The sequence below is a fragment of the Rattus norvegicus genome, chromosome 5 (assembly GCF_021556685.1).
Source record: "Rattus norvegicus strain SHRSP/BbbUtx chromosome 5, alternate assembly SHRSP_T2T, whole genome shotgun sequence".
Lineage (NCBI taxonomy): Eukaryota > Metazoa > Chordata > Mammalia > Rodentia > Muridae > Rattus > Rattus norvegicus.
The window spans coordinates 165659356-165682993 of record NC_141538.1 but is presented as its reverse complement, the minus strand read 5'-3'; the positions used below and the strand labels follow the sequence as shown (position 1 = coordinate 165682993).

The following is a 23638-nucleotide window of genomic DNA, read 5'->3' as shown; positions in this document are numbered from 1 at the left end:
TAATTTTTTTCTAATAAAACTATGGTGGGTTCGTGCTGTAATCCTGCCATTTATGGAGGCCGAGACAGGAAGATTTTGAGTTGAAGATCTGTCTCGATTATGTAGTGAAATCTTATCACAAAACCAGAAAAAAACACATTTGCTAAAAATCTACATGGAGGTGTAGAGAACAGAGAGTGGCTTCCTAGCTATGAGCCTCAGCAAAGCAGGTGCTGCAGCTCCCTGGAGCCTTGGAGATGGTAAAATGTCTGTGCGGAGGGGACAGGTTCCAGACGGGCCAGGACACCTAAAGCTGAACTTCAGAGCACCCTAATACACGAGGTCAGGAAGAAGATCTCGATACATGAAGGTCCCACAAAGAGGAAGTGGGATGACCTGGGTGCTCTCTAACGTGGCACTTGACTAGCAGACTAAGAGCCATTAAAGAGGAAGGGCTCCGTTGCTCCATCCTGTGAGGCTGATGAGCCAAGAATAAGCACTGAGCCGTGACCACAGGCGTGGGCAACAGGCGACGGTAAGGAGTCTGGGAGCCAGGCAGTGCCATCCCCATCTCAGAATCAACTGAGAGAAGAGAAAGGTGGATGGAGACCACATTGTCATATTTTTTATTACGTCTCCTTATCGTGTGTGTGTGTGTGTGTGTGTGTGTGTGTGTGTGTGTGTGTGTGTGTGTGTTCACATGCTGTGGTTCTTGTGGGAGGTGGGAGAACAGTTGCAGGAGTCAATTCTCTCCTATCATGTGGGTCAGAGGCATCAGATTCCAGGTTTTCAAGTTTGGCAGCATGTGCCTTAACCCAGTGAGCCATTCTTCTGGCCCTGGTCACTGTTACGATTAATAAAACTACTGTTAGAGGATGCGAATTAGGCCGGGGGCAAATATACTTAGTTCATCTAAAGTCTGACCTCGGTAGCTGAGGAGTTGAGGGGTTGGAGCATCTCTTTGTTTTGTTTTTGAGTCTCCGCTAGGATGGCCTTGAGCTGCTGTGTAGCTGAAGATGGCCTTGAACTCCTGATCCTTCATCTCCCAAGTCCTGAGACTTCAGCCCTGCACTTCCTTGCTCAGTCTAACATGGTGTGGGAACAACCCCAGAACTGCGTACACCAGGTATATACTCTTAGCAACTGAGCCATGTCCTGTGTCCCCAGCCAGTCTGGCACTTCTGGTACTTTGAAGGTCCTGTTATAGATTGAGGGGAGGGGTGCGTATGTGTGAGTTTGGTTGTTTTTTGTGCCATGTGCATGCCTGGTGCCTGAAAAAGCCAGAAAAGGGCAACAGATCCCCTGGGACTAGAGTTGTGAGCCTGTCTGTGGGTTCTGGAATCTTCCCAGGTCTTCTGGAAGAACAATAAGCGCTCTTAAGCACAGAGCCCTCTCCTGCCCAAGGATGACTCTGTCTTCTCCTTGATCTACTTCCTAAGTGCTGAGGTTATCCATGTGTGTGCTGCCATGCCTGCCTGGCTTTCTGGGGTGCTGGAACATGAACCGGGAAGAGCAGCGGTGTCCCTGTCCATGAGTCATCTCCTAGCTCCCCAGCCTGCAGGTCTTCATCTTCCTGCTTCTGCTTCCAAAGTCCCTACCGAAGATGTGTGCCGTCAGATGGGTGCTGTTGTGCTCAGGTTTACTGACAATTCTGCAAAGATTTTTTTTTTTTATTGCAAAAGGAAGAAAAGAAACAGTGTAACTAGCAGGGGCTAATGGATCCTGGAGGGACGAATTAAATCACTGTCTGTCCGTGGGCTCTATTTTAAGCTTAAGCTCTGTCAGACTTCAGTTTGAACTCAGTAATCATCTCTGAGCTTGTTTTCACAAAGGTGGTTACCTAGGGCTCCCTCCCAAGAGCAGGAGAACCGGGCGGTCTCGTGCAACTCTGCATCTGTTTTTATCGTCTCCTTAGATTTCTGGTCTTTATTTATCTTGGTGTGTATGTGCACTCCGGTGCCATTTCTCAGGTACTTTTAAGCTTCTTTGTTTGTTTGAGACAGGGTCTCCCAGGGGCCTGGAACTCACTGAGAAGGCTTAGCTGACTGACCACCAGCTGACTCCACCCAGCACTGGGGTTACAGGAGTCACCGTGCCTGGTTGGGACTCGGGTCTCAGGATTGCCCAGCAAACACTTTATCAACTAAGCTATGCCTCAACCCAGCTTCCTGTGTGTGTGTGTGTGTGTGTGTGTGTGTGTGTGTAACAGTCTACTTTTTATTTGGATGGGAAGATTTTGCAGCCTCCCTTTGAAACTGCCTTGTCCCTGCAGAACCCTGAACCTCTTGTGAGCATTTCACCAGCTCAGTCTTGTGTGTGTGTCTGTGTGTGTATCTGACAGTGTTTCTGAGAGGGTCTGTGTGAGAGGTTGTGTGTGTGTGTGTGTGTGTGTGTGTGTGTGTGTGTGTGTGTGAAAAGTGCTTTCTCCCTAGCCTGCCTCCAGCCACTGGAGTTCAACTATAGGAACTACACAGAAAGGTCGGTGGCAGAGCTGAACTGTTGACGTCTGTACCAACTAAGTCATTGCTGACACACTGTCTTATGTAAGTTAAACAGACAAACAGAGGGCTCCACCCTGGGAGGATTTACTTCAAGGGACAGGGTTGTGGCTAGGATTTCTTTTTTTTTTTTTGAACCTTGGACATGCCAGGCAAATGCTCTACCAGAGCTACACCCCCTTCACCCCCCCCCCCAAGCCCTTTACTTTTTGAGGCAAGGTCTCTCCACAGCCCAGGCTGGCCTCATTTTCAGTACTGCCACAGCCTCCGAGGGCTGGCAGTTTCTGATGTTTCTCGATGTAAGTGGGTAAATCAAGCCAACTTTTTTTTTTTTAGCTGAATTAAGTTTTAAGTATTACATACAGCCCGCTTGTCAGTGTGACCAGTGTCCAGGCCACTGGCCTTGGTCTCTCTCTCAGGTCACTCTCCTGTAGTTTTCCAACATCCCCGGGAATCAGTACTTTCCCCTTAGTACCTTAACATAAACAACAATAACAAAAACACAAAACAAAACAAAAACCCTGGACCATTCCAGTATGGGTTAGCAATGGTGAATAAGAAAAATAGCTATTTGATACCTAAATATGTGTGCGTAGAGTAATTTCTGTTCAGTGGTGGCTTAAGGAAGTCCAGACGTTTAGTCACTTTGACTCAGCATAATTTCTTCCTTATTAAATCTCAGACTAGAGTAATCAATCCGTCCCTGCAACAAAATGTAGTGGCAATCCTCTGTTGGAAGTAAGCCCAGGGGAGGAGGAAGAAGTTGAAGTAAGTTGAAAGGTATGCCCGTCACAAGAGCAGGGCTCTCTTAGCCCTGCTTCACACAGGCGGCTGTCTCCCAAACTCCTCACTGAGAAAGTCAAGGCAGCCTTCCATTTGAAGTCAACTAAATTCTCTGATACACAGAATTAGCCATTTTCACAAGTTATAAGTAGGCATGACCATGTCATGCTGATTGTGTTAAGAAAGAGGAGTCCAGGACTTGGTCCCCGCTGGGCCCAGGGTTAAAGTTCAGTTCCACCACTAACTGGCTGGGAAAGTCACTTCGCTGAGCACACACAAGATGAACAATGGTTTGTTTTCCCTAACTTCAAAACTCTATGTTATTTGTACTTGAATGTACAGATGCTTTGCCTGCATATATGTCTGTGTGTCACGTGTGTGCAGTGCCCACAGAGGCCAGAGAAAGGCACCAGATCCTCTGCAACTGGGACCGCAGAACTTTGTCCTGGGAAGGTGGCAAACAGGCAGGAGCCTACAGTCACCACCTGAGGTCTATTGAGAACCAGTGCAGGGCTATTCTCTCATCTCAGTGAAGCCTTCTCCGAGATGTTCTGAGCCAGGGTTTCTCCTTATTTGCTATAAGGCTAACATGCTGAAACCAGCTTGTGGTGGTGGCATCCAGTATAGCAGTAACTGCAAAATGTTCTAGTCCTCCAGGGAAAGCCAGCCAGCGAAGCTCCTCCCTGATATGCCTACCTCAGCCCATGGCCCATTGGAGTTAAGAAGGCCTAAGAGGAGTTAGGTGTTGCGGCAACAAGCTGGTAACCCTAGGAGGTGGAGTTGGGGATTGCAAATTTGAGGCCAGCCTGAGCTATCCAGTAAGATGCTGCCTAAAAAAACAAGCAACGGGGTTGGGGATTTAGCTCAGTGGTAGAGCGCTTGCCTAGGAAGCGCAAGGCCCTGGGTTTGGTCCCCAGCTCCGGAAAAAAAGAACCAAAAAACAAACAAACAAACAAAAAACAAGGGGTTGGGGATTTAGCTCAGTGGTAGAGCGCTTGCCTAGCAAGTGCAAGGCCCTGGGTTCGGTCCTCAGCTCCTCAGCTCTGGGGGGGTGGGGGGGGGGAGTGCCTGCTGTGCAAGAACCACACGGTAGGGGAGCATGGCTCTGGCTCCTGCAAGTCATACTTACCACACGTGTGCCCAGACCCAAACACAGACAAGCACACACAAAAAGCAAAAGGGGAGGGGGGACTGGACAATAACTACAATAATTATATTGCCTTTGCATGGCCCTGGACTGGGGAGGCCTCAACTGTAGACTTACAGTGCCGAGACTGGGCATATTCTGTAAAAACATAAGACTGAATTTATGGTACATGTCTGCTGTCTCAGCACTGGGAAGGCCGAGAGGCAGGAGGACTGCCGGGAGTCTGAGGCCACCCTGGGCTACAAATCGAGACCTAGTCTCAAAATAATGAAAATAATTTGTGACGGCTATTCCTGGTTGTCAACTTGACCACATCTGGAATGAACTACAATCCAGAAATGGGAGAGCTCGCCTATGATTCAGATCTTGAGGCTGGAGGACACAGGCTTTTGATCCAGATCTTGAGGCATAGTGGACATGAAAAAGGCTTAGGCCCAGGCAAGATAGTAAGTACATGTCTTTAATCCCAAGAGACAGAGGCTAGCAGATCTCTGAGTTCAAGGCCAGCCTGGGACAGAGCAAGTTCCAAATCCACAGGCTTGGTGGTACATGCCTTTAATCTGGGCCACACCTCTGCTGGAGGCCTGCATAAGGACAACAGAGAAAGGAACAGTTCTTTCTTCTTTGCCTGCTTGCTCTTACTTGCCAGCACTGGATTCCAGCTTCTACAGAAGACCAGCTACAACATCCAGCCTTGTGGGACTGAGCAACTACTGGACCCTTGGACTTCCCATTCATAGCTGCTCATCTTGGATTAGTTATAGACTGGAAGTCATTCCGATAATTTCCCTTAAATATGTAGAGACATTCCATAAGTTCTGTGACTCTAGAGAACCCTGACTAGTACAGAAGTTCAAGCTTCAACACCACAACATATTCAAAGGCCTGGAAACCAGGGCTGTGGATTGAGATCTTGTCTAAATAAATAATCAAAGCAAAGCATTAACTTGGAAACTTGACCACTCCCACTTCTACCCCGGCCTTGTACACACTGGACAACAGGCTGACTCTCAAGGATCTCCCAGGAGAGGAGATAACATCTGAAATGTAAATAAAGTCCAATAAAAAAAAAATAAGTAAAACAGGATTTTCTCAATTTAAAAAAAAAAAAAATCGGGGGGTTGGGGATTTAGCTCAGTGGTAGAGCACTTGCCTAGCAAGCGCAAGGCCCTGAGTTCGGTCCCCAGCTCCAGAAAAAAAAAAAAAAAATCGGGGTTGGGGATTTAGCTCAGTGGTAGAGTGCTCGCCTAGCAAGCACAAGGCCCTGGGTTCGGTCCCCAGCTCTGAAAAAAAAGAAAAAAAAAAATCTTCCAGGGGAAGCTCTACCTGGTACTCCCTTGTTCTGGAAATAATGGTCTGACCAGCTCAGAGCTGAGGCAAATTTGAGGGAGGAGTGGGGACATCAGGTACCTATCAGAAAGACAGAAAAGAGAGAGAGAGAGAGAGAGAGAGAGAGAGAGAGAGACAGAGACAGAGACAGAGACAGAGACAGAGACAGAGACAGACAGAGAGAAACAGAAAGTCATTTAGGGCAGGGCAAGGGATGTGGCTCAAGGGCAAAGCACTAGCCTATAATGCTCAAAACGTACGGTTTGATTCATAATACTGGAGTGAGAAAAAAAAAATCCAAGAAGCTGGTACAAACCAATCTTTTCATTTGACATCAAGTATTATGCCTATGTGTGCAAAACGTACAAAAGATAAAGGGAATTCATTGAAGGTCATGATAAACACTCGTAGGGAGAGAGAGGGGTTTAGATGCAACACACCAACGCCTGAGTCTGAGTGGGAAAGTAAATTGAAACTAAAAGGTGTTGGACCAGCAGGCAAAACAGCACTCCAGACCTACTCCGGAGCCGGAAACTCAGTATTTACAATGTAGTGGGGCTGAGGAAACAGGGTAGAGATGAGTACTTGTGTTCCACTACATTTACAATAAATAACTTTATTCCAGTTTTGTTACCAGGTGATTCGACGCCCTCTTCTTGACCTCCCGAGCACCAACCACGCACGAGGTACACGGACATACATGCAGGCAAACACATACACATAAAATAAATAATTACGAAAACCAAAAAACCCTCGAGCCTCCCCTCCGTTCTTCTTTTTCTCATTCTGTGCGTGTGGGCGCTCGCGCCACTGCTGCAGTGGAGATCAGAAGCCAACTTTGTGGAATGGGATTTACTTCCACCCGCGTGGCTCACTTCTTGGGCCTTAGTGTGCACTGTTGTTTCTCGATCTGCAGAAATGGTGCACACTGACCACTTTGGGTTCCCACAGGTAGGACAGACTTGATTCTTGTCTCAGAGTTGAAACAGGGATCAAGCGCGCCTGTGGGCTTGGTAAACTGTAATGTGTGGTCTAACCGGAGTTACAGCATTAGCGATACACCAAACCCAGAGTCTTCTCTTTCATGGCGGAGCTGCAGACCCGAGCTCCCGCACCGGCGAGAGAGATCGTGTCCTGGTTCCGTTACAACACTTACAAAATCCCTTTAAATGCTCCTCTCCTGCTCAAGGTGCCATCGACTACTCGGCGCTCTACAGATCTGGCCCCGGGGGTGGGCGGGTCCGTTTGCCCTCAGGTGGTATAACAGGCGCTGCAGAGAGCCAGTAGGGTGTGGGCATCGCCCCACCTCTGGCTTCTGATTGGCCGGTGTCTCAGTAAGCCTCTTGAGGCGCCGGGAGCCGGAGTTCACAGCACTTTCCCCGGAGCGCTCAGTCTTTTCGTGTTTCTTCCTCCTCGGATCTGCTCTGTCTACCGCCGCCATGGCCCAGTGAGTGACCCACACGCGCAGTTGGGCCGGGGAGACTTCCGGAGCTGAGCGTGGTGATGTCGGGGCTCTACTCAGTCGTATCCCTGCTCTCCTCAATCCCGGGGGTCGCCTGGGTCTCCTCGCTCAGCCCTGACCCCTGCACCTCAGGATCCCCGCCTTGGGCAGCGCAAACTCGGCCGCCCCTTCTTGGGCTTGCGGCTGCGAGGGAGTCGAGGGAAGGAATTCGCTCTGTGTGGGGTACGGCCCACGCCCCTTCTGCTGGCCAGGCCATCAGGAATTACGGGGCAGGGGCAGGGCATTAGTGGCTTCGTGTGCCCGGACGCCCTTTAAAAGGAACTTCCTTGGAACAGTGAGGTGCAGGGTGCGGCCGATCCCAGGTGTATGTGGTGCGTGCGCAGAAGAAAAGGGTGCAGGCTACCTGTCCTCCTAAAAGCGACCAACTAACACTAATATCTTTGTTTTTTTTTTTTTTCCTTCTGGCATTTCAGAGCTGACATTGCACTGATTGGACTGGCTGTCATGGGCCAGAACTTAATTTTGAACATGAATGATCATGGGTTTGTGGTAAGTACTGAGGACACGTCGCCTTCCCCTTGCGATTGGTCATTTGTTTTTCAGAGAATCTCAAGGGATCTGATGCAGCTTCTCCCTCAGTAAGCCCTGTTGTTGCTTACTGGTCTTTGTAGAAGAATTTCTGCTTTAGTTGTGCTGTCTCTGTAGTTAAAGGAAGAGCCTCTTTGGATAGAAGTAAATATAAAAGCAGTGGTTCTCAACATTACGGTTTATAACACTAGCAGAATTACAGTTATGGAGTAGTTACAAAAATAGTTTTATGATTGGGGGGGGTCATCACGATGTGCGATGTCTGTTAAACGGTTGCAGCATTAGGAAGGCCGGAGAACCACAGATGGAAAGGACCCGGATCCTGGAGGCTCTAGCTCAGTTGACTAGCAAGACTTGGGGTAAGTGAAGATGAGAGTTTTCATTTTCTGTGCATCTCATCTCCCAGTGTTGCTACCCTGGGGACTCAGCGTCCTCCCATCTCAGCCTTCTGAGTCCAGGGCTAGAGGATCCTCCTGCTAATGGGCTCTGAATGTCCTTTCTAAATAGTAGCATGTCTTAGGTGCCAGGATTACCAGGGACAAAGGACCGGGCAGTAGTGACAGGCTCAACTTGATAAGCAACAAGTGGCAAAGGGCCTTTCCCTCTGTTCTCTGCTGTGACAGAACTTTGCAGGGCACTTTCATCTGGCACTTAAAAAGAGAAGGCAGGTCAGCTCTCTAGAATTGGACAGAATAGACCTCTCTCTGTTGCTGGATCTGCCACCTGAGGGTCAGGTGTGTGCCGGGTCCTCTGACAGGCCTTTTGTCCTCCAGGTCTGTGCTTTCAATAGGACCGTCTCCAAAGTTGATGACTTCTTGGCCAAGGAGGCGAAAGGAACCAAAGTGATTGGTGCTCAGTCCTTAAAGGACATGGTCTCCAAGCTGAAGAAGCCCCGCCGGGTCATACTGCTCGTGAAGGCTGGGCAAGCAGTGGATGATTTCATCGAGAAACTAGTAAGGCCAGCTCCGTTCTCAGATGCCGCTGACAACTCAGAGCTTGTGTCCGTCCCTCCCTCTCCCTGTCTCACTTCTGCCATGTTGATTTTCACTTTCTGGGTACAAAGTGACCCGCTCTGATAAAATGCTTAAATGTTTCAGTCTTGGCTGGCTCGACTGGCACTTATGGAATAATATTTTGGTCTTAGTTTTTCAAGGCAGGGTTTCTCTGTATAGCCTAGGCCGTCCTGAAACTCGCCCTGTAGATAGACCAAGCTGGCCTCAAACTCACAGAGATCCATCCGCCTGCCTCCACCTCCTGACTGCTGGGATTAAAGGCGAGGGGTACCAGCACTACCAAGCTATGTTTTTCTAGAAAGCTTTTATTTTATTTTTTTTCATTTTATTTTATACGAATGAGTGTTTTGCCTGAGTGTGTAACTGCACCATATACAGTTCCTGGGGAGGACAGAAGAGAGTCAGACAGATTCCTTGGAATTGGAGTTTATAGTCAATTGTGAGCTGCCATGTGGTTGCTGGGAATTGAACTCAGGTCCTCTGCAAAAGCAGCCAGTGCTCTTAACCCTTGAGCCATCTCACTAGCTCCTGTTTTAAAACCAAACCAAGGGGCTGGGGATTTAGCTCAGTGGTAGAGCGCTTACCTAGGAAGCACAAGGCCCTGGGTTCGGTCCCCAGCTCCGAAAAAAAAGAACCAAAAAAAAAACAAAAAAAAAAACAAAACAAAACAAACCAAACCACAGTTTTATTTATTTAGTATTTGTGGTGGGGCAAGCATGACACCTCGTATGTGGAAGTCACAGGGACTTTTCTGTGGGAGTTGGTCCTCTACCTCCACCATATGGTTATGGAAAGAACTTAGGCTTGGTGGCAGGGGCCTCTACCTGCTGAGCTTTCCCACTGACCCAAGGGTTTATTTTTATTACTATAGCGTGAGGTCATGGGAGCATGCAAGTGCAGGTCAGAGGACAACTATGTGGAGTCAGTTCTCTTCAGCCTTTGCTCTGGTCCCCAAGTTCTTCAAGCTTGGGACACCAGGCTTGTCCAACAACTGCCTCCCACACTGAGCCAGCCAGCCATCTTGCTGGCCCACAATGGTATACTCTTGGGTGGTCATAATTCTAGGACGCTGAGGACATTTCAGTCAGAGTTCGTGAAGAGTAATAGCATTTTGAGCAGTAGTCATCTATTAAAGTCTGTTTTTATTGGACAGTCTGTGGGTCCTGGTGTGTGTGCCCTGTGTTCCCATTGTGGTCCCCCTGGCTCCGGTGCTCATTGTGGAGCCTCAGTGCACCGTAGGCCACACCCCGCTGCTTCTGTTTTACTTGTTTTATTTTTTTCCTTTATTTTTGAGATAGCGTGTTACTGTGTTGTTGTGGGTGTGGGGATGCCGTTTATTTGTGGGGCAGGTTCGAGTCAGGGTTTCACTTTGCAGCTCTGGCTGTCCTGGAACTCGTGCTGTAGACCAGGGTGACTTCAGACTCACAGATCTGCCTGCCTCTGTGTTGGTGCAAACTTAGGAGTGTTGTAGTTTCCTCTTAACCCGGCTAGCTCCCAGGTAATTGAGACGGAACCGTTAGGTTTATTTGACAGCTCTAAGGGAAAACAATTGATCAGTGTTACTCTATTTTAATCCTCTAAGCTAATCTCTCCACCTCACGGCCTGCAGTACGTGGATTTTAGTGCTGACCTGGCTCTCTCTGACCCAGGTGTTTTCTCATGGTGTCTCCTGGACCCTCTCCTTCTCCAGGACACCCACTTCCTCTCTCTCCTCCCTTGCCCCTGGCTGGGAGGAAGTCCAGCCCTATTTTCCGCCCTGCTCAGTCATTGGCTGATCAGCTTCTTTATTGACCAATCAGGGAATAGTTGGCGGGGGGGGGGGGGTATGCTTACTCAACATTGAGAAGGAGGTTCTCAGAATAAGGATTGCAACCAGATATGGGGGCCCAGAAATCAGCCTTTGAAACAAGGATAACCTTTACACAGTGCACAGTAACATTATGCCTACACGTCTGCCTCCCAAGTGCTGGGGTTAAAGGTGTGTACCACCACCCGCCTCGTTCTCGCCGACCTGGTCCTTACTAGGAACTGGGGTAGGTCATGATAATCCTCCTCAGCCTTAGTGCTAGGTTGCAAGCACCAGCCGCCATGCCTGCCTGTGTTTTCTGTTTTCGTTTTGGGCCTGAGGAAAAGAACCCAGGGCCTTTCAGCTTCAGAGCACACGATTTCACTGAGCTGTGACCCCAGCCCTGATGTCCTGCAATATTGACTGTGATATTTATCAATGTCTAGGCTGTAGTCAGCCTTAGTGTCCACACTGGGTTTTATTTAGACATGAGTTTTCTTTCTTCATACTCCTTAAAGTAACAGTTCTCATACAGTTGTTTTATTTGGAAACCTTGTATCAATTTGTTGGCTTTAATAAGACCATCTTCAGAGGTGCTGGAGAGATGGCTCAGCGGTTAAGAGCACTGGCTGCTCTTCCAGTGGTCCTGAGTTGAGTTCCCAGCATCACATAGTGGCTCACAACCATCTGTAATGGCAGCTCTAAGGCTTCCAACATCTGGCCTCCATGGGAATGCACACAAGAGGCAAACATTCACACACACATACACACACACATAAAAATATTTTTTAAAAATAATATCTTGGGGGTTGGAGAGATGACTCAGTGGTTAAGAGCACTGACTGCTCTTCCAGAGGTCCTGAGTTCAATTCCCAGCAACCACATGGTGGCTCACAACCATGTGTAATGTCCTCTTCCGATGTCTGATCCGATGTCCTCTTCTGGTGTCTGAAGACCGCTACAGTGTACTCACATACATAAAGTAAATAAATCTTTAAAAAAAAGAAAAAAGAATATCTTTGGAAGAAAAACTATACTTATGAACGAAGGGGACAGGAAGAATTTATTTAGGTTCTCAGAAATAACTGTACAGCCCCCTGTGGAGTTAAGCGAGGCACTGATGTAGAACCAATGTAGACATAGCTGTGATCGCAGAGGGAGGGTCACAGTACCTCAGGCAGAGTGCTGTGTTTGGGATTGGCATCGAAGGCAGGAGAAACTGTAGCCAGCACACTACTGTTAAGTAAGAGACTTGGAAAGGAAGGGCTCTGAGTAAAGACCATCCTGAGCCTCCTGTAAGAGACTTGGAAAGGAAGGGCTCTGAGTAAAGACCATCCTGAGCCTCCTGTGCTGCAGGAGGCCGTGCTGCCCACCGATACCTCCCACACAGGACGGGAGGCTGGCTGACTTTTCTTCAACCTAGGAAAGTACTGACGTCCTCTCAAGTGCAGCTTTGGAAGGAGACACTGAGCAGTGAAGGGGAAAGCCAAGCAGAGGCAGGCGGGTCTGTGAGTGAGGCCACCCAGGGCTGCACAGTTAGACCCTGCCTCAGGTGAGAAGGGATGGAGGGGAAGGAACGACAGTGCTGTGGCAGAGTCTGACGGGGTTAGGTAGTCACAAACTTAAGGTGCGCTTAGTGACACTGCTTTCCTTCCCACTGTTTATTTGGGGTTACTTTTGGTTTTAGTGGACAAGGCATGTTTTATTTCTGCCTTTGGTCCCCACCCTAAGGCCGTGTTTGTTTACAGGTACCCTTGCTGGACACCGGTGACATCATCATTGATGGAGGAAATTCTGAATACCGGGATACGACAGTAAGTGTCCCTCAGTCTAGATTCTTTCAGGCCTTGGGAACATTCTAGAAAGATATGCGAATAGCATTATCCATGTGACAAAGAGTGAACTATCTTGTGATCCTTGGGGACTGGTCCTGGCTGAATCTCAGCGGGTTTCTGTCAGACACTGGCTGGCTGAGACTCCAGTGCGTGTGTGTATAACTCAGGAGACGATGGCTTAGACACAGCAGGCTCAGGGCTTCTCGAGTGATTTCCACCTCCTACAACGCATGGCCTGCCGCCGCTGTGCCTCATGGTCAGAGTCACGGCCCTTACGGTGCCATGCCAGAGCAAGTCACATGGTCTAACGTGTGAAACTGCGGTAAGTCTCCCACTGGACCTCTTCCCTGCACTTTCCATCAAGATTTCCATCGTGCATTCAGGAATCACCCTCAGGGATGGTGTAGATGTCTCAATCAAGTTTTTCTTTAAAATGTTTTACAGGAATTTTTACCTGTAATCCTCCTCTTGTAGCCTCCTTTGTTTAAATTATAGGACTCTAGTTCTTACTTCTTTTGAACTGCAATACTGAACGTATAAACTGTCTGGAATGGTTGGCTGTCCTTGGGTCATTTACTCACAAATGTGAGTTCTCTCTTGCACCTCCTTTCATTCATCAGAATTTATTTTATGAGGAAATCCTGAAACTGTTTTTCTCTCTTTTAGAGAAGATGCCAGGACCTCAAGGCCAAGGGCATCTTGTTCGTGGGGAGTGGAGTCAGTGGTGGTGAGGAAGGGGCTCGGTATGGGCCATCCCTCATGCCAGGAGGGAACAAAGAGGCCTGGTAAGTTCCTCAGCACCACGGATTTCAGCACAGACCAGCTTGGTGTGGGTGAGGTAGAAGGTTAGAGCTGGGAGGCCTTGGGCACGTCTCATCTAGATCCTGTGCTCTCGCATCATGTCTGTGTGTCCTCCCCCTCTCTCACGCTGTCCCGGCAGAGACGGATTGCTGACCTTTGTGTGCAGTCCTAAGCATCGACGCTGCAGGCGTCAGGTTTTGGGGTCTGCACCGAACGCTCTTGAGAAGAGGTAGCTTTGCTTGGAGGAGGGAGGCTCGTGAGGAGAACGCCTTAAGGGTTCCTCTGAGCTGCCAGTGAGGTGGGATGAGATAAGAGTTGGTTTGCTCCAGATGAGCGCCTCTCTGAGAGTACCGCACAGTCCTGGCTTCTCTCTGATCCAGATGTGCAGGACCATGTTGTACCTGGTGACAGACATCCAGACGGTGAGAGTGTCCCTCAGGTGTTCTTGAAAGGCTTGGTTTGCATCATAGCTTGTCCTCAAAAAGTGGTGGGAGATTCTTCCCTGTTCTGAGGGGGTCAGTGAGGTGCTGGGGATGGAATCCTGGTCTCGTGCATGATAGGTGTGCACTTTACTGCTGAGCCACGCCCCTCGCTCTTCGGTGCTTCCGTGGTACTTCTGCCTTGCTGTCTCCTTTTGAGTCGACTCAGGTGTTGTCCACTCCAAGGCCCACACAGGGTGGGTGGTGCACGCTTGTCAACAGTCAGACTATAGAGTGTCTGGAAAGTTTAGCACTCCAAATCTGAGTGATGTGTGAGCATGAACTGAGAGAGCTCCAGCCTTCTGTCAGCTGAACTCTACTTCCCCTTCATGCAGGCCCCACATCAAGACGATCTTCCAGGCCATCGCTGCAAAAGTAGGAACCGGAGAACCCTGCTGTGACTGGGCAAGTTCTGGGCTACCCTTTGATGAGTGCACAGCTGGAGAAAGAACACTTTGGTCCCAGTGGTTAGCTCTGTGCTGTGAGCCTCTCCGCCTTAAGTCTCTGTCCCAGCTTGTACCTGAAGTACACGCCTGTCTGTCTTAATGCCCTTGTACCTGAGCCAGCCCTTAAGGGCCTGGGCCTTACTGTGTTAGAGGCAGCTCCTCAGCCCTGCTAAAAAAAAGACGGCCATAAATAGGAGCAGGAGTGAAGAAGGGAAGGGAGATGTCTCTGTAGCTGTTTCCTTCAAGGCCAGAGGAGGTAGGAGTTAGAGTGGGCTAGCCACCTTGTCCCATCAGGGATGCAGGAGTTAGAGTGGGCTAGCCACCTTGTCCCATCAGGGATGCAGGAGTTAGAGTGGGCTAGCCACCTTGTCCTGTCAGAGAGATGCCTCAGGCCACTGGATGGAAGAATCTTTGCGTAGCCTGGGTTTCGGGATTAGATGTCCACCAAAGCTCATGGATCTGGCCATAGGCACTTTCCCTCCTGTTTGGTGCTGCTGTGAGAATAAGCACAATCCCTTCAGACAGTAGCATGGATTGAAAAGCGCATCGGTCTAGGGAGGCAAGAGCTGCCGTTAGCATTTTTTGTTAACCAATAGTGTGGCCGAGGATAGATCTCTACAGGAAGGCTTATCTGAGAAATAGTTGAACTGGGTAATCTCTCTTCTCACCAGCTTTTCTTCCTCTTTTTCTTCCTTCAAATTTACTTTCTTGTTTCCCTTTTCTTCCTCTTCCTCTTGCATTTTCTTGCCTGCCTGCCTGCCTGTCTGTCTGTCTGTCTGTCTGTCTGTCTCTGATTAATATTCGTCTCTCTGGTGTATATGCATGGGAGACAGAAGCAGCTGCATGTGGAGGTGAGAGGACAGTAGGAGCTGGTTGTCTCCTTCCATCATGTGGGTGCTGGAATCAAACCCAGGTCTTCAGGCCTGGCAGCAAGCGCCTTTTCCTGCTGAGCCCTCTTGTATCCCCAACAGCTAGTGTGTCTCCTGAATTACAGACCTGTGCACCACCACACCCAGCTCCCCTCTTCTGTACCTGCTGTTTTCATGTGCTCACCTTACTATTTAGTAATCTGTCTGATGAAAGCAGGGAAGCATAAGCCCCAGGCATGTGGGCAGGAGTGAAGGACGCTCTCTCCCAACCTGCCAGCTTCGGTGGCTGCCTTTCCCCAGGGGCCAGTGCCCTTCCCTGGTGTCAGACTACTGTTAGAGTGCAGTGACGGCAGCTTCAATCTACACCTCCCTCTAGGACGGTCAAAAGGAAAAGCCTTCTTGCACGTAGAACCTGGACTCAGCCACAGTTGACTCCTATGACCTTCAGGCGTGAGGTCAGGTCATTAGGGTAAATAGTGTAGAGACTAAAAGCGGGCGAGCCTTGGCTCATTCACATCTGGAGTGACAGGAAGGGGAAGTAAGATGTCCTCATACTGCACAGTTAGTGTCCAAACCAGAAGGGGCAGGCCAGTGCTAAAGGGAGATAGCCTCTGATAGAAAGATTGTAGTGGTCGCGTGGGCTGTGACTGCCAGGACAGACTCCCAAGTGCCCCTGCTGTGGAAGCAACTGCATGTGACGGAAGCCTGGAGCTGAGCTGGGCTCGACTCTGCTGACCCGTTCCATCCCCCTGTCCACTAGACAGGGTACCCAGAGCAGCACAGCCGGAAGACCCTCCTCAGATTCCCCATGGCTAACTGATTAGCTGGCTACGTCCTACAGATGACCTTGCCAGGGATGGGACCATCAAAGAGTGCACTTCTGCGTTCAAAAGGCCAAGGCCAGACCTTGATGGAAGGTCATTTTACCCTCAGTAGCAGACAGAACAATTGTATTACATTTGTATCTAGGGAAAATACAAGTAACCTAGGTTTATTTTAACCAGCAGTTGCCAGAAAAGTAGTAACTTCAAGACCATGGAGACTTTTTTTTTAAAGATTTATTTATTGTATTTAAATGAGTACACTGTAGCTGTCCTCAGACACACCAGAAGAGGGCATCAGATCCCATTACAGATGGTTGTGAGCCACCATGTGGGTGCTGGGAATTGAACTCAGGACCTCTGGACGAGCAGTCAGTGCTCTTAACCGCTGAGCCATCTCTCCAGCCCCAGACTGTGGAGACTTCGCCTCGGCTGCGGAGTGGGGATGGGCTAAAGGCTTTGGGTGTGTTGGGAAGGTCCTATGAAGTCACACTGTTTTCTCATGCTGTTTTTCTGAAGTCGTCTTTCGGTCTGCTGAGACTTCTCTGATGACGCTTGTTTATCGCCACACAGGTGGGGGACGAGGGGGCGGGGCACTTTGTGAAGATGGTGCACAACGGGATAGAGTATGGTGACATGCAGCTGATCTGCGAGGCTTACCACTTGATGAAGGATGTTCTGGGCATGCGGCATGAGGAGATGGCTCAGGTAAGTCCTGCGTCCGCCTGGGTAATCGCCACTCAGACAGGGAGCTTGCTACTGACAATTAACCCTTCCTTCCTGCTCGCCTGGCTGTCTGCTGGCCCACATGGACTCTGCCTAATGTAAGGGAAGCCCTGGTAACAACGTCATAAAGTGTGATAGCCGGCCAAGTAGTCATCAGTCATGCTTTGTCAGGCTCCGTGTGTGACCTCGGATCTGTCCCTCACCGTGGGACACAGGGACTGGCCTTGGGCGTGGTCGGCAAGGCCTCTGCCACACAGCCCTTCGCAGTCCTCTTGTCCCTACCTTTGCTCCATGCAGGAAGTAGCCGGCTTTGTTGGCCAAGTGGGGGCTCAGCAGTTGAGAGCACTTGGCACATACGCTCAGCCTACAGAAGACTGCCGAGGGTTTCCAGAACCCATCCGGCCATGTCCTTCTGACCTTTGTGGGCCTTATATGCAGTGCTACATATGGATATTTTTTAAAGTTCATCCCAGTGGGGAAGCACAAGCATTTTCCCCACACTTCCTCACGGCCAGACAGCCATTGTGGCACACACCTTTGATCCAGGCACATGGGAGGCAGAGGCAGAGGCAGGTGGATCTCTTGAGTTTGAGGCCAGCCTGGTCTGCAGAGTGAGTTCCAGGACTGCCAGGGCTACACAGAGACACCCTGTCTCAAAAACCAAAAGGAAGTGGGAAAAAAGCCCTCATCGTCCACCACTGAACTGTGCCCAAGAGGTGGGGTTTATGTAGGACAAGAAGGTGAGATTGAGCCCAGATAAAGTGAGGGGTTTGGCTCCAAGGAGAGGGTCCAGTCCCAGTGATAAGAAGTCAACCAGGGGGCTGGGGATTTAGCTCAGTGGTAGAGCGCTTGCCTAGGAAGCGCAAGGCCCTGGGTTCGAACCAGGCAGACACTCAACACAACTGCCTGACCCAGGAAGTAGGACTCCATGGGCCACCAGGAGGAGGGGCTGCTGGCCCCATGTGCTCTCGGTGCAGTGAAGGCACCAGCTACATACAGAAGCGATGTATCAGCTGAGCCAGGCTGCCCACAGAACCCGCTCACCGGGCTTTCTCCTCTGCGTAGGCGTTTGAAGACTGGAACAAGACAGAGCTGGACTCATTCCTGATTGAGATCACTGCTAACATTCTCAAGTTCCAGGACACTGATGGCAAAGAGCTCTTACCAAAGATCCGGGACAGTGCAGGGCAGAAGGGCACTGGGAAGTGGACGGCCATCTCCGCGCTGGAGTACGGCATGCCCGTCACCCTCATCGGTAATGCTGCGCCTTCTGCCTTCTTCGTTGTTTTTTTTTTAAGATTTATTTATTTCTTATACATGAGTACACTGTCACTGTCTTCAGATACACCAGAAGAGGGCATCAGATTCCATTACAGATGGTGTGAGCCACCATGTGGTTGCTGGGATTTGAACTTAGGACCTCTGGAAGAGCAGTCGGGGCTCTTAACTACTGAGCTATCTCTCCAGCACCCTTTTTAAATATTTATTTATTATACGTAAGTACACTATAGCTCACCTTCTTTGTGTAGTTGATTCTTGAGACAGTCTTGATTAGTAGCTCAGGTTAGCCTTGTGCGAACATCTTCCTCAGCCTTCTGAGTACCGGGAATGCAGGCCTGCCTAGCTTTTTGGCTTGTTTGTTCTTTTTCTAAGATTTCTTTAATAATGGGTTCAGTAAGAGAAGTTCACAAACACATTTTGCTTATGTAGTCAACATTAGTTCTCTGGGTTTGGATGTCCGTCAGTCCATCCTCCTCTATGATTACCATGCCTCACCCTGTGGGAGACCAGTGCGTGGTGAGTCCTGCCCAGGTAGGAGGAAGTTGACTGCAGTTGGGCCAATCCAGCAGTGCAGAGAGCATCTGTCCACCACCCACTCAGCTCTCTGCATCAGTGTTCCTGTCTTCAAAAGCATCCTCCTCGATCTTAGAGACTGGGTCCCTACCACAAAGAGGAAGCAGTCCCCATCTGACTCGGAAGCGCCTGGGAGGGTTTGCCACACTTGCTGTTGCATAATTGTCTTGCAAAGTTTCCTTCTACAAATGTCAAGTCATGCTGAAGGGAAGGAAAGCGGTTGGGTAAGGGCAAGCCAGCCACTCCCTAGCCCTGTTCTCAAGCTGTGCCTAGTAGCCTCACCCCGACCTGCAGCCCCACCCCCGAACTAAAACCCTGTGTTGGTTCCCAGAGATTCAGCCCACTTTGTTTGGAGGAAAAGAAAATTCACTCATCTTAAATAAATTGAACAGTAGTCTGCCACAAGGACTGGTTTGTGAAAATACTAAATGTCCTAGTGAGCTGTACGGAAGGATATTAGGAAACAAGGCAGCTCAGCCACCGAGAGCACATACTCTTTTCCCAGAGGTTGGCGTCCCAGCACCCATAGCAGTTGATCACAGCCTCCAGCACCAGGGAGATCTGACTCCTGGCCTCTGAGGGCTCTTTCACTCATGTGTATGAATCCACACCACACACACACACACACACAAACACACACACCACACACACACACACACTCTCACACACACATACACACACTCACACACAAATACACACATATACACACACATACACACACACACACACACACACACACACACACACACAATTAAAATTAAATCTTACAAAAATAGAAAAACTAAACGTGGGGGCCAGTGAGACGGCCTAGCGGTTAAGAGCACTTGTTGCTCTTGCAGACCATCTGGGTTTGCGTCCCAGCACCTCCCTGGTTGCTAGTAGTGGACTGACGTCCAGTTCTAGGGATCTGACGCCCTCCTCTGCCCTCTTCAGGCACTGCAAGCAGTGATGCGTAGACACGTGAAAGCAAACACAGAAATAATAATTAAATCATTTTGAAAGCAGAGTGTGGAGGCATACACTCCCAGAACTTGGGAGGCAGAGGCAGGAGGAGCAGTGGGCCCAGGCCATCCTCTGCGGTACAGTGAGGTCAGCTTGGACTTACAGAACCTTCTCTCACGACAGTGTCTTCTGTGCAGAAACTGAGGTTTTCTCTTGGCCTGATACTGAGCTATTCCATGCAGTCCTTACCTCTCTCACCTCACACTGGCCCTTGAGTTCCGAGGTGATTTTGTAGGTGAATGCCTGCGTTTGTTTGAGGAGGCTGACTTGGAGTTTTAGCTGTGGATTAACTGTTCAGAGCTTCGTGGCCCTTCACCATAACCCAGGTCAAAGCACTCGGCTCTCTCACCCTGCCCTGGCTTCTGCTGTGGGATTCTGACTGCCCCTTTCTTCCCCACCAGGAGAAGCTGTCTTTGCTCGGTGCTTGTCTTCTCTGAAGGAGGAGCGAGTTCAGGCCAGCAGAAAGCTGAAGGGCCCCAAGATGGTCCAGCTAGAAGGCAGTAAGCAGGCATTCCTGGAGGATGTCCGTAAGGTGACTGCCCCTCGCCCCGGCGCCTGTGGTGGGCTCTGAAGAGACCATCCACCATGTTCTCATTTCTAGCCTTTCCCAGTCCATCACCTGCTCTGAGGTCTGGGAGGTGGGAATGAAGCTGGGAGGTGGGTGTGGCTATTCCACCAATCACAGCTCTGAAGTCCGGTGTGGTGTCTCTTCCTAGGCCCTTTATGCTTCCAAGATCATCTCCTATGCTCAAGGCTTTATGCTGCTCAGACAGGCAGCCACTGAGTTTGGCTGGACCCTCAATTATGGTGGCATTGCCCTGATGTGGAGAGGGGGCTGCATTATCCGAAGGTAGGTAAGAGGCAAACCTGGGAGTGCTGGGTACTCCCCAGTGTGGATCACATTGTCACAGCTCACTTTTGTCTTATGTAGCACCCCCTTCTGCATAGGTCCACACCTTAAAACACTTGGGGTTCAAGTTTAGAAAAAAAATGAGCTGGGGTGGTACACACCTTTAATTCCAGCAAAGAGGGAGGAGGGTCTCTGAGTTGGAGGCCAGCCTGGTCCACAAACTGAGTTCCAGGACAGCCAGGGCTACACAGAGAGAAATCCTGTGTAGGGAACAGGTACAGTGGGTGGGGGACACCAAGAAACAGTGTACAGCACTTGCTGGGCCCTGGATTGCAGCTCCTTTAGGAAAGTCCGGGAACACTTAGAGCTGCTTTTCTTAGCTGCGCTCCCTAGGCAGTGCAGTTAACCCAGTTGTGGACCATTGACATCACAGTGAGCATCGCGAGCCAGCTAGACCGTGCACGGCATCTGTGTGGGTGATTGATTGATCTCTGGGGGTGGGAGGGAGAGGTGCCAGGCACGCATGGAGGTCAGCAGAACTTGTAGGATTCTGCCAAATCTCAAGTATGTCCATCCCAATGGTACATTCTGGGACTAAGAATGACCACAGGATGAGTTTAGGAAGCTGCTGGATCTGCTGTGAGTCATACTTGAGCCAAAACTCCATTAAGCCTGACCTTCACAGGCCCCTCCCTTAGCTGGAGAACCACAGTGCTTCTTGGAACTCCTAGAATTAGGCAGCCTCCGGAAAGCGTGATTCTCTCCCACCGCAGTGTAGGTCCCTTTCATTCAGGAGGGTCTGGGTCTGGAAATTGGTTCAAGAGCTGAGAGTCCATCTTGTTAGGATCCCATGTAGCCTTTCTTTGATTTGAGCTTTTCTTCTGCTGTTTGTCTGTTTGATCCCTGGAAATGCCACAACCGATTAGCCAGCACCAAAAGTCTACACAAGCACACCATCATAAAATGTTACGGTGCTGCCCGTTAGAATACCTCCCCCCCTCCCCCCCAGTCCTTTCTGTCTGCCTTGTGAGGCTTCAGGGTTCGCAGCAGCTCCTTTGCCCGCTGAGCCCTGTCACTGTCTCATTAAGTCCGAGGCTAGTTTATGAGGGGCTTGAGCACTCAGGAACTTTGACCTAACCCATCCCCTGGAGTTGACTCCTAGAGCCTTTTGTTTGATGGGGGAAGTGGTCTCAAATAGCCCAGGCTGGCCTTGAACTACTGATCCTTCTGTCTCCACCTCACTCTCTGTACTTGAAAAAAAAATTTTTTTTAAATAATTTTTATGGGACTGGAGAGATGGTTTAGCAGTTAAGAGCACTGCCTGCTCTTCCAGAGGACCCAGGTTCAATTCCCAACAACCACAAGGTGACTCATACCATCTGTAACTCTAGTCCCAAGGGGTACAGTGCCCTCTCTGGCCTCCTTTGGCACTGTGTGCACCTGGTGCACAGACATACATGCATGCAAAACGCACACGCAACAACACATTCTGTCTGTCTGTCCATCTGTCTGTCTGCATGTGCAGGGTGGTACATAGTGTGCCACAGTTGTGTGTAGACCTCAGAAGCCCATTGTGGGGGTTGGTTTTCTCACTGTCGGACTTGGTGGCGGACCAAGCTGCTGAGCCGCCTCATTGGCTCTCTACTTGGGAAGGTCCCGCTGGCTCTGGTGCACGGGCTGTGACCTGCACCTCTGCAGAGCGAGTGCTGGCGCTTATTTCCAGGGGCTTGGCTGCTCTTGCTTTAAGGTTGATTTCTTGCAAATTATTTCAGTGTATTCCTGGGAAAAATTAAAGATGCCTTTGAGCGAAACCCAGAACTTCAGAACCTACTGCTAGATGACTTCTTTAAGTCAGCAGTCGACAACTGCCAGGTACGTTGTTGGCAACGGGTGGTGCTGTGTGCTCTGGGTCTCATTTAGTAGCATTGATGTCTCTCTGGAGTCTGTCCTGGAGACCGGAAGCTCAGTGTCCCTGGGGCAAACCCAGCCGCTGACCTTCTGCTCTCTGCTCAGGACTCCTGGCGCCGGGTGATCAGCACCGGGGTGCAAGCGGGCATCCCCATGCCCTGCTTCACAACCGCCCTCTCCTTCTACGATGGGTACAGACATGAGATGCTGCCCGCCAACCTCATCCAGGTGAGCTTGGGAGGGCGTGGTGCCTTAACCTGGCTGGTTCCTAAGGCTGTGTGCCTGCGAACCACCCTGACCAGCTGCGTTCGATCCTCCCCTAGGCTCAACGGGACTACTTTGGGGCCCACACCTATGAACTCTTATCCAAACCAGGAGAATTCATCCACACCAACTGGACAGGCCACGGTGGCAGTGTGTCGTCCTCTTCATACAATGCCTAGTGGGCCTGTGGCTTTGCCCTCCCTCCCAGTGGCAGGACAGCCTCTGCGGCACTCAGCACCCCTCTTTGCCCTAGTTCCTGCTCAGTGCTCTTAGCCAAGTGTTGGCTGTGATCGCCGAAGAAGTCACCACGTGCTCCACCTCGATCTTTTGCGCTGCCCAGGAACTGACCTTGTGCTCCACTGCGTGATGGCCCGCTCCCTGACTGAGCTGTGCCATGTGGGTCAGAGAGCCTGCCGCTCCCCGCACACAGAGGGGTGGGTGGGGTTGTACAGCCGGACCGTGGATCATGAGTGTGGGTTCTGATGTCCTACACCCAGTAGGAGTGTGTGGGGACACTCTTCACTCCTCTGGTGCGCCTGGTAGAAAGGTCTGCACCGAGTTCACTATTGGGAATTGATTTGATTTCCTAAGACTCCAACTGAAACAGGACACGTTAACTTAGGGTAATGAGTAAGTCTGGGGAGGTGAGGAGCCAAGGAGTGGGTGGGCAGAGGCTCTCTTGGGTCTTTTCTTACTGGCACACTTGGATGTTCACGTGACATCCGCCTGATCACACACCTGTAATAAACTTTTTAGGCTGGCTTGGCCTCTTTGTGTCTTCTCCTGACCAGTCTGTCAAGGTCCCTCCCTGCTGTGTGGTGGGACTTGCGGTGTGGTGAGTCTGTTCCTGACCGAGGCTTCTCCTCTGTCTTGTTTACTGATTGCATTACCTGGCCTTGGGCCATCCCACTGTGTTAGGCCAGCAGGGACCTCTGCTCTGTGACTGCTTTTTCTGGACAGCTTTAGAGTCCGTCCCAGTAGTGGCCTGAGAACAGAGCAAACACTGTCTGTTTGGACAGCTGGGGCCTCCTGTCTCTTGACTTGAGCCTCAGAAGCTTCCAGAGAGGCAGAGCTGACATGGAAAAGCAGTTTTTACTCACCCCTCCTGGGTTTGGTCAATTAGGAATCATGATCCCCTTCCCTCAAGCACCCCCGGAGTAGAGAGTGGGTCCCTGCACCCAAGCTTACTGACTCTTAA

General features: G+C 50.2%; 1 protein-coding gene across 1 annotated transcript; it reads left to right on the top strand.

Annotated features, from left to right (window-relative positions):
- Positions 1-7085: 7085 nt before the first annotated feature.
- Pgd (phosphogluconate dehydrogenase) lies at positions 7086-23208 on the top strand. Its single transcript, NM_001305435.1, is given in 13 exon segments — positions 7086-7183; positions 7672-7747; positions 8560-8739; positions 12334-12399; positions 13087-13205; positions 14036-14105; positions 16410-16544; positions 17628-17817; positions 19820-19950; positions 20135-20268; positions 22041-22140; positions 22282-22404; positions 22500-23208. Coding segments are annotated over 13 exon segments (1452 nt in total). The 5' UTR covers positions 7086-7175; the 3' UTR covers positions 22620-23208.
- The last annotated feature ends 430 nt before the right edge of the window (positions 23209-23638 follow it).